Source organism: Dendrobates tinctorius, unplaced genomic scaffold, assembly GCF_039654945.1.
Source record: "Dendrobates tinctorius isolate UK_male_01 unplaced genomic scaffold, ASM3965494v1 ptg000003l, whole genome shotgun sequence".
NCBI lineage: Eukaryota > Metazoa > Chordata > Amphibia > Anura > Dendrobatidae > Dendrobates > Dendrobates tinctorius.
Window position 1 is genome coordinate 29,493,510 of NW_027361671.1, and position 15,700 is coordinate 29,509,209.

Consider the following 15,700-nt stretch of genomic DNA (forward strand, 5'->3'; position numbering starts at 1 on the left):
ATCTCTAGAGCTTAGCTTCAGGACTGTATACTAATGTCCCATCTCTAGAGCTACAGGACTGTATACTGATGCCCATCGCTAGAGCTACAGGACTGTATACTGATGCCCCAACTCTAGAGCTACAGGACTGTATACTGATGCCCCATCTCTAGAGCTACCTACAGGACTGTATACTGATGCCCCAACTCTAGAGCTACAGGACTGTATACTGATGCCACATCCCTGGAGCTACCTACAGAACTGCATACTGATACCCCAACTCTAGAGCTTCAGGACTGTATACTGATGCTTCATCTCTAGAACTACAGAACTGTGTACTGATGCCCCATCTCTAGAGCTACAGGACTGTATACTGATGCCCCAACCCTAGAGCTACAGGACTGTATACTGATGCCCCATCTCTAGAGCTACCTACAGGACTGTATACTGATGCCCCAACTCTAGAGCTACAGGACTGTATACTGATGCCACATCCCTGGAGCTACCTACAGGACTGCATACTGATGCCCCAACTCTAGAGCTACAGGACTGTATACTGATGCCACATCCCTGGAGCTACCTACAGGACTGCATACTGATGCCCCAACTCTAGAGCTTCAGGACTGTATACTGATGCTTCATCTCTAGAACTACAGAACTGTGTACTGATGCCTCATCTCTAGAGCTACCTACAGGACTGTATACTGATGCCCCAACCCTAGAGCTACAGGACTGTATACTGATGCCCCATCTCTAGAGCTACCTACAGGACTGTATACTGATGCCCCAACTCTAGAGCTACAGGACTGTATACTGATGCCACATCCCTGGAGCTACCTACAGGACTGCATACTGATGCCCCAACTCTAGAGCTTCAGGACTGTATACTGATGCTTCATCTCTAGAACTACAGAACTGTGTACTGATGCCCCATCTCTAGAGCTACAGGACTGTATACTGATGCCCCATCTCTAGAGCTGAAGGACTGTATACTAATGCCCCATCTCTAGAGCTACAGGACTGTATACTAATGCCCCATCTCTAGAGCTACAGGACTGTATACTGATGCCCCATCTCTAGAGCTTAGCTTCAGGACTGTATACTAATGCCCCATCTCTAGAGCTACAGGACTGTATACTGATGCCCATCGCTAGAGCTACAGGACTGTATACTGATGCCTCATCTCCAGAGCTACAGGACTGTATACTGATGCCCCATCTCTAGAGCTACAGGACTGTATACTGATGCCCCATCTCTAGAGTTACAGGACTGTATACTGATGCCCTATCGCTAGAGCTACAGGACTGTATACTGATGCCCCATCTCTAGAGCTAAAGGACTGTATACTAATGCCCATCGCTAGAGCTAAACGACTGTTTACTAATGCCCCATCTCTAGAGCTACAGGACTGTATACTAATGCCCCATCTCTAGAGCTACAGGACTGTATACTGATGCCTCATCTCTAGAGCTACAGGACTGTATACTGATGCCCCATCTCTAGAGGTACAGGACTGTATACTGATGCTCTATCGCTAGAGCTACAGGACTGTATACTGATGCCCCATCTCTAGAGCTAAAGGACTGTATACTGATGCCCCATCTCTAGAGTTACAGGACTGTATACTGATGCCCCATCTCTAGAGCTACAGGACTGTATACTGATGCCCCATCTCTAGAGCTAAAGGACTGTATACTAATGCCCCATCTCTAGAGCTAAAGGACTGTATACTGATGCCCCATCTCTAGAGTTACAGGACTGTATACTGATGCCCCAACTCTAGAGCTACAGGAGTGTATACTGATGCCCCATCTCTAGAGCTACCTACAGGACTGTATACTGATGCCCCAACTATAGAGCTACAGGACTGTATACTGATACCCCAACTCTAGAGCTACAGGACTGTATACTGATGCCCCAACTCTAGAGCTACAGGACTGTATACTGATGCCCCATCTCTAGAGCTACCTACAGGACTGTATACTGATGCCCCAACTCTAGAGCTACAGGACTGTATACTGATGCCACATCTCTGGAGCTACCTACAGGACTGCATACTGATGCCCCAACTCTAGAGCTACAGGACTGTATACTGATGCCCCATCTCTAGAGCTACCTACAGGACTGTATACTGATGCCCCAACTCTAGAGCTACAGGACTGCATACTGATGCCACATCTCTGGAGCTACCTACAGGACTGCATACTGATGCCCCAACTCTAGAGCTTCAGGACTGTATACTGATGCCCCAACTCTAGAGCTACAGGACTGTATACTGATGCCACATCTCTGGAGCTACCTACAGGACTGCATACTGATGCCCCAACTCTAGAGCTTCAGGACTGTATACTGATGCTTCATCTCTAGAACTACAGAACTGTGTACTGATGCCCCATCTCTAGAGCTGAAGGACTGTATACTAATGCCCCATCTCTAGAGCTACAGGACTGTATACTGATGCCCATCGTTAGAGCTACAGGACTGTATACTGATGCCCCATCTCTAGAGCTTAGCTTCAGGACTGTATACTAATGCCCCATCTCTAGAGCTAAAGGACTGTATACTGATGCCCATCGCTAGAGATACAGGACTGTATACTGATGCCCCAACTCTAGAGCTACAGGACTGTATACTGATGCCTCATCTCTAGAGCTACCTACAGGACTGTATACTGATGCCCCAACCCTAGAGCTACAGGACTGTATACTGATGCCCCATCTCTAGAGCTACCTACAGGACTGTATACTGATGCCCCAACTCTAGAGCTACAGGACTGTATACTGATGCCACATCCCTGGAGCTACCTACAGGACTGCATACTGATGCCCCAACTCTAGAGCTTCAGGACTGTATACTGATGCTTCATCTCTAGAACTACAGAACTGTGTACTGATGCCCCATCTCTAGAGCTACAGGACTGTATACTGATGCCCCATCTCTAGAGCTGAAGGACTGTATACTAATGCCCCATCTCTAGAGCTACAGGACTGTATACTAATGCCCCATCTCTAGAGCTACAGGACTGTATACTGATGCCCCATCTCTAGAGCTTAGCTTCAGGACTGTATACTAATGCCCCATCTCTAGAGCTACAGGACTGTATACTGATGCCCATCGCTAGAGCTACAGGACTGTATACTGATGCCTCATCTCCAGAGCTACAGGACTGTATACTGATGCCCCATCTCTAGAGCTACAGGACTGTATACTGATGCCCCATCTCTAGAGTTACAGGACTGTATACTGATGCCCTATCGCTAGAGCTACAGGACTGTATACTGATGCCCCATCTCTAGAGCTAAAGGACTGTATACTAATGCCCATCGCTAGAGCTAAACGACTGTTTACTAATGCCCATCGTTAGAGCTACAGGACTGTATACTGATGCCCCATCTCTAGAGCTTAGCTTCAGGACTGTATACTAATGCCCCATCTCTAGAGCTACAGGACTGTATACTGATGCCCATCGCTAGAGCTACAGGACTGTATACTGATGCCTCATCTCCAGAGCTACAGGACTGTATACTGATGCCCCATCTCTAGAGCTACAGGACTGTATACTGATGCCCATCGCTAGAGCTACAGGACTGTATACTGATGCCCTATCGCTAGAGCTACAGGACTGTATACTGATGCCCCATCTCTAGAGCTACAGGACTGTATACTGATGCCCCATCTCTAGCGCTAAAGGACTGTATACTAATGCCCATCGCTAGAGCTAAAGGACTGTATACTAATGCCCCATCTCTAGAGCTACAGGACTGTATACTGATGCCCATCGTTAGAGCTACAGGACTGTATACTGATGCCCCATCTCTAGAGCTTAGCTTCAGGACTGTATACTGATGCCCATCGTTAGAGCTACAGGACTGTATACTGATGCCCCATCTCTAGAGCTTAGCTTCAGGACTGTATACTAATGCCCCATCTCTAGAGCTTCAGGACTGTATACTGATGCTTCATCTCTAGAACTACAGAACTGTGTACTGATTCCCCATCTCTAGAGCTGAAGGACTGTATACTAATGCCCCATCTCTAGAGCTACAGGACTGTATACTGATGCCCATCGTTAGAGCTACAGGACTGTATACTGATGCCCCATCTCTAGAGCTTAGCTTCAGGACTGTATACTAATGCCCCATCTCTAGAGCTACAGGACTGTATACTGATGCCCATCGCTAGAGCTACAGGACTGTATACTGATGCCTCATCTCCAGAGCTACAGGACTGTATACTGATGCCCCATCTCTAGAGCTACAGGACTGTATACTGATGCCCATCGCTAGAGCTACAGGACTGTATACTGATGCCCCATCGCTAGAGCTACAGGACTGTATACTGATGCCCCATCTCTAGCGCTAAAGGACTGTATACTAATGCCCATCGCTAGAGCTAAAGGACTGTATACTAATGCCCCATCTCTAGAGCTAAAGGACTGTATACTAATGCCCCATCTCTAGAGCTACAGGACTGTATACTGATGCCCCATCTCTAGAGCTACAGGACTGTATACTGATGCCCCATCGCTAGAGCTACAGGACTGTATACTGATGCCCCATCTCTAGAGCTAAAGGACTGTATACTAATGCCCATCGCTAGAGCTAAAGGACTGTTTACTAATGCCCCATCTCTAGAGCTACAGGACTGTATACTAATGCCCCATCTCTAGAGCTACAGGACTGTATACTGATGCCTCATCTCTAGAGCTACAGGACTGTATACTGATGCCCCATCTCTAGAGCTACAGGACTGTATACTGATGCCCCATCTCTAGAGTTACAGGACTGTATACTGATGCTCTATCGCTAGAGCTACAGGACTGTATACTGATGCCCCATCTCTAGAGCTACAGGACTGTATACTGATGCCCCATCTCTAGAGCTAAAGGACTGTATACTAATGCCCCATCTCTAGAGCTAAAGGACTGTATACTAATGCCCCATCTCTAGAGCTACAGGACTGTATACTGATGCCCCATCTCTAGAGCTAAAGGACTGTATACTGATGCCCCATCTCTAGAGTTACAGGACTGTATACTGATGCCCTATCGCTAGAGCTACAGGACTGTATACTGATGCCCCATCTCTAGAGCTACAGGACTGTATACTGATGCCCCATCTCTAGAGCTAAAGGACTGTATACTAATGCCCCATCTCTAGAGCTAAAGGACTGTATACTAATGCCCCATCTCTAGAGCTACTGATGCCCCATCTCTAGAGCTACAGGAGTGTATACTGATTCCCCAACTCTAGAGCTACAGGACTGTATACTGATGCCCCATCTCTAGAGCTACAGGACTGTATACTGATGCCCCATCTCTAGAGCTACAGGACTGTATACTGATGCCCCATCTCTAGAGATACAGGACTGTATACTGATGCCCTATCGATAGAGCTGCAGGACTGTATACTGATGCCCTATCGCTAGAGCTACAGGACTGCATACTGATGCTCCAACTCTAGAGCTTCAGGACTGTATACTGATGCCCCATCTCTAGAACTACAGGACTGTATACTGATTCCCCATTTCTAGAACTACAGAACTGTATACTGATGCCCCATCTCTAGAGCTACAGGACTGTATACTGATGCCCCATCTCTAGAGCTAAAGGACTGTATACTAATGCCCCATCTCTAGAGCTAAAGGACTGTATACTAATGCCCCATCTCTAGAGCTACTGATGCCCCATCTCTAGAGCTACAGGAGTGTATACTGATTCCCCAACTCTAGAGCTACAGGACTGTATACTGATGCCCCATCTCTAGAGCTACAGGACTGTATACTGATGCCCCATCTCTAGAGCTACAGGACTGTATACTGATGCCCCATCTCTAGAGATACAGGACTGTATACTGATGCCCTATCGATAGAGCTGCAGGACTGTATACTGATGCCCTATCGCTAGAGCTACAGGACTGCATACTGATGCTCCAACTCTAGAGCTTCAGGACTGTATACTGATGCCCCATCTCTAGAACTACAGGACTGTATACTGATTCCCCATTTCTAGAACTACAGAACTGTATACTGATGCCCCATCTCTAGAGCTACAGGACTGTATACTGATGCCCCATCTCTAGAGCTACAGGACTGTATACTGATGCCCATCGCTAGAGCTACAGGACTGTATACTGATGCCACATCTCTAGAACTACAGAACTGTATACTGATGCCCCATCTCTAGAGCTAAAGGACTGTATACTAATGCCCCATCTCTAGAGCTACAGGACTGTATACTGATGCCCCATCTCTAGAGCTAAAGGACTGTATACTAATGCCCCATCTCTAGAGCTACAGGACTGTATACTGATGCCCATCGCTAGAGCTACAGGACTGTATACTGATGCCTCATCTCTAGAGCTTCAGGACTGTATACTGATGCCCCATCTCTAGAGCTACCTACAGGACTGTATACTGATTCCCCAACTCTAGAGCTACAGGACTGTATACTGATGCCCCAACTCTAGAGCTACAGGACTGTATACTGATACCCATCTCTAGAGCTACTGGACTGTATACTGATGCCCCATCTCTAGAACTACAGGACTGTATTCTGATGCCCCATCTGTAGAACTACAGAACTGTATACTGGTGCCCCATCTCTAGAGCTACAGGACTGTATACTGATGTCCCATCTCTAGAGTTACAGGACTGTATACTGATGCCCTATCGCTAGAGCTACAGGACTGTATACTGATGCCCCATCTCTAGAGCTACACGACTGTATACTGATGCCCCATCTCTGAGCTACAGGACTGTATACTGATGCCCATCGCTAAAGCTACAGGACTGTATACTGATGCCTCATCTCTAGAGCTACAGGACTGTATACTGATGCCCATCGCTAGAGCTACAGAACTGTATATTGATGCCTCATCTCTAGAGCTACAGGACTGTATACTGATTCCCATCTCTAGAGCTACAGGACTGTATTTCCTCTTTATCATCATTTGCTTTTGTGAAGTACAGACATGACAGTTACATGAACATACTTACTATAGGCATATTGGACACGGCACTGTGTTTTGCATCCCTTCGGATTTTAATGGAAAAAGTGGCTTTAAAGGCGGGTTCATCAAAACATGGGAAGGCCATGCGGGCTGCTGTAGGCTCAAATTGGGTGGATGCAAGGATCCTGGCAAAAAAAGATTTCATAATCTTGTGATTGTGGGACACATGTAATTACAGTATATGGCCAAATAATTGTGCTATTTTTTCTATAGATATATACATATATTGACAACTAGGTGTTAGACCATCCTTCGTCAAAGGGGTGTGTCCTACAGCACAAGCATTGATTGGACAGTGATAGACTATGCAAGGACACAACCCCAACTAGTAGCATCCAGACATCAATTTATACATTCATTTCCAGTAGGAATAACAGAGGAGCAATACAATGTAGAATTATAAGAAAAGATGCCCCAAGTTACTTGGGGCGTGCCCTTCATTCTTTTTATGGACATCTTTTTGAATTCCATGCCCAGTTGGCTAAAAAAAAATAGATTTACATACAGGGAATAAGGGGCCGTATCTCAGGGGCAGAGAGGCATGGGAACCAAAACAATGTACAATTCATGATAACAGCAGCATTTACACCAAGTGAAAAAAAATTTAATACTACTGGCAGGTTGTCTTTAATTTTGGATCTACTTTAAGAATCAATCATCATATGTAATGAACATACAGTATTAAAAAGCAGGTTTACCTGATCTCTCCATCCGGGGTTCTATATGAGCCTTTATAAAATCCATGAAAACTGTCAGAGAGGTTGGCATTGTAGGAAATATAAAGAGTATAGTTTTCTCCCGGGTTCAGTGGATCAGCTGCTTGAAGTGCAATTTGTTCACCTGCAGGACGTTCCAGAAGGAGCATATCTTGGTGGACACGCGCATTCCCCTTTTTTCTTTCTAAACTTGTCTTAGTTATGATCAGGTGCTTGCTATGCAGAACAACAGAATTCGTCTGCTGATGTACAACAATTGTGATCTTAGCAAGGCCAGCAAATGTGAGAGTAGTTAAGTTTGGGTGTAAAGAGAGTTCGTAGTGAAGGGGGATCACATATTTGGGTAACCTAAGATCTTTCCAGGGAAAGGTGTCATTAGAATTGTGCGGGCCATCAGCTGCCAAAGCCACAGAGCACAATGTCCATAAGAAGCATAAAGCTACCGGGCAGAATAGGAACGTCATCGTCACTTTCACCTTCATGAATGATTTCCCAACCTCAGATTATAAAGATGTTATGCTGGATCCTGAAAAAAAACAAAAAGACAGATCAGGTTACAGAAAAATCCAACTTTATCTGCATAAGCTGAGTGTCATTATCTAACATGTCACTTTGACAGCTAAACATAAAAGTGGGAAAAAAAACTAGGATTTCCATAGGTGATGAACCACAATTTTATCCATATGTAGGGCACTTATCGCCAAGGAAGGATTTGTGGTGAAGCTTAAAACGGAAAAGGCAAAGCAAAGTTCCTACAAAGAAGATCCAGTCATACAGTTTAACTTACAGAACCTAGGATAATTACAAAGTGTGAGGCTGTGAAGACTCCAAAGGTGAACCCACAGGACCGCGATGACGAGCCTGCCCCCGGGCGAGCAGGCCAGGTGTACCACCCCCTATACAGGGAGTGTTAGGGGCAGGCCCGGAGGAGACTATCGCCGCGGAAGCTGGTACTTGGGGACAACTGGAGGAGTAGACAGGCAGACACCGGGCTGGAAGGCAGGCTGGCAAACACAGGAGGGACGGCTGCAGGACTGAACGGAGAGCAGGCAGGAGGAACCGCAGTAGGCAGGAGAGGATCCGGAAGGGACACACGGGTGACGACAGGAACGGACAGTGATGGTGGACTCTGGAAGGAAATACAAAGACGGAGAGAGGTCAACTGAATAGACAAGGTGGGTTACAGGCACAGGGCTGGATACTAGCGAGGGAAACGCAGGAGACGGTGGACCCGAGAATCTGTCGTGGGACACAATAGATAATCAGGCATGGGTCTGAAGGGGCAGCTCCCTTTTATAGGAGCAGGACTTCCATGTCAGGCCTCCAGGGTCACGGGGGCGGAGAGATGGGCTGAGCCAGTCTGTGCTGAGGTCTGGGGTGAGAGGAGCGCAAGCGCCCCGGGCTGATCACAGAGGCTGACCGCGGGGCAGGACGCAGGAGAGCCGGTGGGCGCGCGCCTGCTACAGAAGCGTGCCGGGAGCGGCGGGCTGACTGCGAGGCAGGATGCAGGAGAGCCGGCGGACGCGCGCCTGCTGCAGGAGTGCGCGGGGAGCGGCGGACGCGCCCGGAGGCCGTGGACAGCGCGGGCCCAAGAATGGAAGCAGCGGCAGGAGCCGTGGGCGTGAAGGAGGCGGCGGGCACGGGACCAGCGGTAAGCATGACAGTACCCCCCTTCTTACGCCCCCTCCTCTTAAGGCCGGAAAGGAACTTTGCCAAAATCTGAGGAGCCTGAATGTTCTCCCGGGGCTCCCAAGATCTCTCCTCTGGGCCAAAACCTTTCCAATCGATTAAAAAAAAGGTTTTATCTCTAGATCTCTTCATGGCAAGAATGTCCTTAACTTCAAAGACATCTTGCGCGGAAACGGGCGCTGGAGAGCGGCCAGCAGAAGCATGGAAGTGGATAAGCACGACAGGTTTCAAGAGGGAAATGTGGAACGAATTAGGAATTCGTAGCGAGGCCGGGAGTTTTAACTTGTAGGCCACATCGTTGATACGAGCTAAAATCTCAAAGGGTTCGATGTACCGGGGGCCCAGTTTGTACGAGGGAACTTTGAGGCGGACAAATTTTGAGGATAGCCAGACTTTATCTCCAGGGTGGTACAATGGGGCATCCAAGCGTCTTTTATCGGCATGTTTCTTAAAACTGTCACGTGCCCGTTCAAGTGCGGTTTTGGTCTCCTGCCAGACCCTGGAGAACTCCTCGGTCAGAAGATCGGCCGCCGGCACACCCGAAGCCGGAATTACCGGCAGAGGTACGCCAGGATGTTGTCCGTAGACAATAAAGAAGGGTGACTTGGCAGAGGATTCACTGGTATGATTGTTGTAGGTGAATTCGGCCCACGGGAGCAAGCTGGACCAATCGTTCTGGTGGGCGTTAGAAAAATGTCGGAGGTACGTTACGAGAATTTGGTTCGTACGTTCTGCTTGACCGTTAGATTGAGGATGGTAGGCGGAGGAAAAGTCCAATGTTACCTCCATCAGCTTGAATAGGGCCCTCCAGAATCGCGAGGTAAACTGAACCCCTCTATCCGAGACAATATGCTTGGGGAAGCCATGAATCCGAAAGACATGAGAGATGAAAATTCGAGCCAGCTCGGGGGCGGAAGGTAGTCCGGGCAGAGGGATGAAATGGGCCATCTTGGAGAAGCGGTCTACGACCACCAAAATGACTGTGTGACCCGAAGACTGAGGCAGATCCGTAATAAAGTCCATCGCGATATGCTGCCACGGAGCCGAGGGCACCGGAAGTGGATGCAAGAGACCGGAGGGTTGGTGCCGAGGAACCTTGTTCTTGGCACAAGATGGGCATGAAGCGATGAAATTTCAGACATCTTGAGGCAGGGAGGACCACCAGTAAAATCGAGAGACGAAGGAAAGTGTTTTCTTGAGGCCAACATGACCTGCTAGCTTGGAGGCATGACCCCAGTAGAGGACTCGCTTCCTGTCGTCGTCTCGAACAAAAGTCTTACCGGGAGGTAAGGAAGTCAGGCTAACCGGAGCAACTACGATGAGCTTGCTAGGCTCCACTATGTGCGAAGGTTCCTCTTCGTTATCGGTGACCAGAAATGACTGGGATAAGGCATCTGCTTTAAGGTTTTTGTCACCAGGACGGAAATGAAGCTCAAAGTCGAATCGGGTAAAGAACAGGGACCACCTAGCTTGCCGGGGATTAAGCCTTTGTGCTGACTGGATATACGCTAAATTCTTGTGGTCGGTGTAGATCTGGAGTGGATGTACAGCGCCCTCCAGAAGATACCACCACTCCTCCAAGGCTAGTTTGATGGCGAGCAACTCTCTGTCCCCAATGGTATAGTTCCTCTCCGAGGGGGAGAATGTTTTGGAGAAGTCGCAGGTAACCAGCCATCCGGAGGAGGATCTTTGAGAGAGGACCGCTCCTGCTCCAGTGGCGGAGGCATCCACCTCAAGGGTGAAGGGCTTGTTAGCCTCTGGACGGTGAAATACGGGAGCTGTAGCAAAGGCTTGCCTCAGGGTTTGGAAGGCGTTCTCGGCTTCAGGAGACCAGCGGTGTGGGTTAGCTCCTTTGCGGATCAAAGCGGAGATAGGAGCGGTCAAAGAGGAAAAGTGTGGGATAAACTGCCGGTAATAGTTGGCAAACCCCAGGAACCGCTGGATTGCCTTAATTCCCTGGGGACGCGGCCAGTTGAGTACCGCGGACACTCTTCCCGGGTCCATGCGCAAGCCAGAATCAGAAATAATGTACCCCAAGAACGGCAGTGACGACTGTTCAAAGGCGCATTTTTCAAGCTTGGCATAGAGACGATGTTCTCTCTGACGAAGTAAGACTTGGCGGACGTCTTTTTGGTGCATAGACAGATCTCGGAATATGTCATTGACAAACTCCTGGAACACTGCAGGAGCATTGCACAACCCGAAGGGCATAACGAGGTACTCATAGTGGCCATCACGGGTATTGAAAGCGGTCTTCCATTCATCACCAGAGCAAATCCGGACCAGATTATAGGCCCCGCGAAGATCTAACTTAGTGAAGATTTGTGCTCCCCGTAGACGGTCAAATAGCTCTGGAATGAGAGGAAGAGGGTATTTGTTCTTAATGGTGATATCGTTAAGACCTCTGTAGTCAAAACAGGGACGAAGGGACCCATCCTTCTTCTTGACAAAAAAGAACCCTGCCCCGGCGGGTGAGGAAGACTTGCGAATAAAGTCTCTGGACAGGTTCTCCTGAACATATTCGGACATAGCCTGAGTCTCGGAGGGAGAAAGCGGATAGATCCAACCTTGGAGCGGAGTGGAACCGGAGACAAGGTCGATGGGGCAATCATATGGCCGATGCGGAGGCAGGCTCTCGGCCTCCTTCTTGTCAAAGACATCCAAAAAAGCCCAGTAGGCGGAAGGTAACTCTGCTGACGTTGATGTTGAACGTGAAAAACTCTGCGGCTGTACGGTGAGCAGACACTTATTTTGGCAAGGCTGGCCCCATCGCAGAACGTCACCAGAATGCCAGTCAAGAGTAGGCTCGTGTGTTCTTAGCCAAGGAAGACCCAAAAGGATGGTATGAGATAATGAAGGCAGTACGTAGAAAACAATCTTCTCCCGGTGCAAGGCTCCAATCTGAAGTTCCACTTCTTCGGTGACCTGAGTAACGGACTCCCGGAGGGGTTGGCCGTCGACCGACGCAATCTGCCGAGGGGTCTCCAGGGATCTGACAGGAATCCGAAGCCTCCTAACCGCCTCGAGTTGAATAAAGTTACCAGCTGCCCCAGAATCAATATAAGCCCATTCGGAAAAACGTTTAGAACCTAGATGCAAAAGGATGGAAAGAGTCAAGGGTAAAGAGGAGTCAAAATTACCTAGGAAGGCCTCTCTTACCTATCCTAGGCGGAGGCATTTCCCAGACGAATAGGACAGGAACGAAGGAAACGGGCAGCCCTCCCACAATAGAAGCAGAGCCTCTGTTCGACCCTCTCTCTACGGCGCTCCTCCACCGGCTTGAGACAATCCACTTGCATGGGTTCCGGTATTGGGGCCGCAGACGCTGTCACTGGGCGGGAGCGGGGCGGACTATGGGCGGCCGAAGGAGCGCGAGAAGGTCTTCTCTCTCTAGCGACCTCTCGGGATCGTTCCTGAAAGCGTAGGTCGATGCAGGTGGCCAAAGAGATCAGGTCCTCCAGGGAGGTGGGAGTATCTCGACCCGCCAACTCATCCTTGATTCGACTAGAAAGACCTCGCCAAAAGGCTCCCACCAAGGCCTCATTGTTCCGGCCCAATTCCGAGGACAGGGTGCGAAACCGAATGGCGTAATGACCTACCGAAAGCGTGCCATGGTGCAGATTGAATAGAGATTCGGTGGTGGAGGCCAAACGACCCGGCTCATCAAACACCTTACGGAAGGTATCCAGGAAAAAGGAGAGTTGGGCGACTTAGGGGTCAACTCGCTCCCAGAGGGGTTAACCCAAGCCAGAGCCTCTCCTTCTAAATGGGACACGATAAAGGCCACCTTGGCTCGATCGGTGGGATACTGTTGTGGCAGCAACTCGAAGTGTAGTTGGCATTGATTTAAGAAGCCCCTACACGACTTGGGGTCGCCACCGTATCGCGGGGGCTTCGCCAAACGAGGACTGGGAAGCGGGGCCGTGGGCTGAACCGGAGTTGCGGCTGCGGTCTGGAGAGCTAGCAGGCGGTTATCCACCGAGGCCATGTAGTTCAATATGTGGGCCCGAGTGTCGCACTGCTGGGCGAGCTCCTGCTGGGGACCGGAGATCTGGGAGGCTCTCCCTGGATCCGAGGCCTGCAGAGATGACAAACGGGACTCCATGGATTTGAGGAAAGACATGATCCTCGCCTGATTTTCCCGTAGGAACAAAAGTTCCTTTTGGGTCGGGGTACCAGCGGGGTCCATGGCCTGATTATTCTGTGAGGCTGTGAAGACTCCAAAGGTGAACCCACTGGACCGCGACGACGAGCCTGCCCCCGGGCGGGCAGGCCAGGAGTACCACCCCCTATACATGTAGTGTTAGGGGCAGGCCCGGAGGAGACTATCACCGCAGAAGCTGGTACTTGTGGACAACTGGAGGAGTAGACAGGCAGACACCGGGCTGGAAGGCAGGCTGGTGAACACAGGAGGGACGGCTGCAGGACTGAACGGAGAGCAGGCAGGAGGAACCGGAGTAGGCAGGAGAGGATCAGGAAGGTACACACGGGTGACGACAGGAACAGACAGGATTGGCGGACTCTGGAAAGAAATACAAAGACGGAGAGAGGTCAACTGAATAGACAAGGTGGGTTACAGGCACAGGGCTGGATACTAGCGAGGGAAATGCAGGAGACGGTGGACCCGAGAATCTGTCGTGGGACACAATAGATAATCAGGCATATGTCTGAAGGGGCAGCTCCCTTTTATAGGAGCAGGACTTCCAGGTCAGGTCTCCAGGGTCACCGGGGCGGAGAGATGGGCTGAGCCAGTCTGTGCTGAGGTCTGTGGTGAGAGGAGCGCATGCGCCCCGGGTTGATCACAGAGACCGCGGGGCAGGATGCAGGAGAGCCGGCGGGCGCCTGCTACAGAAGCGTGTCGGGAGCAGCGGGCTGACCGCGAGGCAGGATGCAGGAGAGCCGGCGGACGTGCGCCTGCTGCAGGAGCGCGTGGGGAGTGGCGGACACGCCTGGAGGCCGTGGACAGCACGGGCCCAAGAATGGAAGCAGCGGCAGGAGCTGTGGGCGTGAAGGAGGCGGCGGGCGCGGGACCAGCGGGAGCAGCGGTAAGCATGACACAAAGTGAGCAAATACCCTGCAGTAAGAAAATAATAAGTAAATAGTAATAGTACATGTAAATAACGCTGTGTACTTAGATCACACTATTTTCAAAACAGTTTAGCAGCTGTCCCACCATGACAAGGTGTACCCCATCAGGATCCAAACCACTGTGACAGGGTGTACCCAATCAGGATCCATCCTGCCGTGACAAGGTGTACCCAATCAGGATCCATCCCACCATAACAAGGTGTACTCTATCAGGATCCATTCCACTGTGACAAAGTGTACCCATTCAGGATCCATCCCACCATGACAAGGTGTACCTTACCTTGATCTATCCCATCACGACAAGGTGTTCCCCATCAGGATCCATCCGACCGCGACAAAGTGTACCCCATCAGGATCCATTCCACTGTGACAGGGTGTACCCAATCAGGATCCATCCTGCCGTGACAAGGTGTACCCCATCAGGATCCATCCCACCACAACAAGTTGTACCCCATCAGGATCTATCCCACCACGACAAGGTGTTCCCCATCAGGATCCATCCTACCGTGACAAGGTGTACCCAATCAGGATCCATCCTACCGCGACAAGGTTTACCCAATCAGGATGGTCCCTAACTCTTGTAGTTCACCTCTCTATGTGTCAGCAGACCTCAAGATAGATGGTGGCAGTGCAGGGCCCAGACCTGACTGTTTTGCACCTGTATAAAAACATGCAAATCATATAGACAAGATGTCAAACCCAAAAGAGGGGAGCCACACCCCTGTAAGTTAAAAAATGCTCTAGGAATGCACTGAGAATGGTCTGTGCCCATAGGAGATAATGGATATGGGCTCTTAAACAATCACCATATTGAAGATACACTTGCAAGATTACCTAAAATCTAAGGGCTCATGCACACCATAACATTACTCAATAATATGGCATCCATAGAGGTATATGGGGTGTCAATAGTACCCCCATTTGCATCTGATGTCATATAGAAGCACTCAATGGTTTTGTCTCCAAGGGAAGCCATATTTATAGAGGTATAAGGAATCATTGCTTCTTAGGAAGAATATCTCACACACAAATACGGCAGTGTACAGAGGCCATTCAGCTCTGGACTAGAGTTGTACTGTTTGTAATCAATGCTAGATAGGATATACTGCATGTTTGGACCCATAAACATTAGATAATATTTGTCTGGAGCCCTTAATTTTGGTAAGATCAGCTTACCATCTGATATGTATGGGGGCCTCCTAACTCTCCCATAACAGA

General features: G+C 49.4%; 1 protein-coding gene across 1 annotated transcript in view; it reads right to left on the reverse strand.

Moving 5' to 3' along the window:
• ERAP1 (endoplasmic reticulum aminopeptidase 1) overlaps positions 1-15,700 on the reverse strand; it is a 95,503-nt gene that overhangs the window by 46,158 nt on the left and 33,645 nt on the right. The window contains exons 2-4 of the mRNA XM_073543193.1: positions 8,511-8,834; positions 7,688-8,231; positions 6,976-7,114 (exon numbers count right to left, since the gene is read on the reverse strand). Coding sequence (XP_073399294.1) covers positions 6,976-7,114; positions 7,688-8,187 — 639 coding nt within the window. The 5' untranslated portion in view covers positions 8,188-8,231; positions 8,511-8,834. The remainder of the gene's footprint in view (positions 1-6,975; positions 7,115-7,687; positions 8,232-8,510; positions 8,835-15,700) is intronic.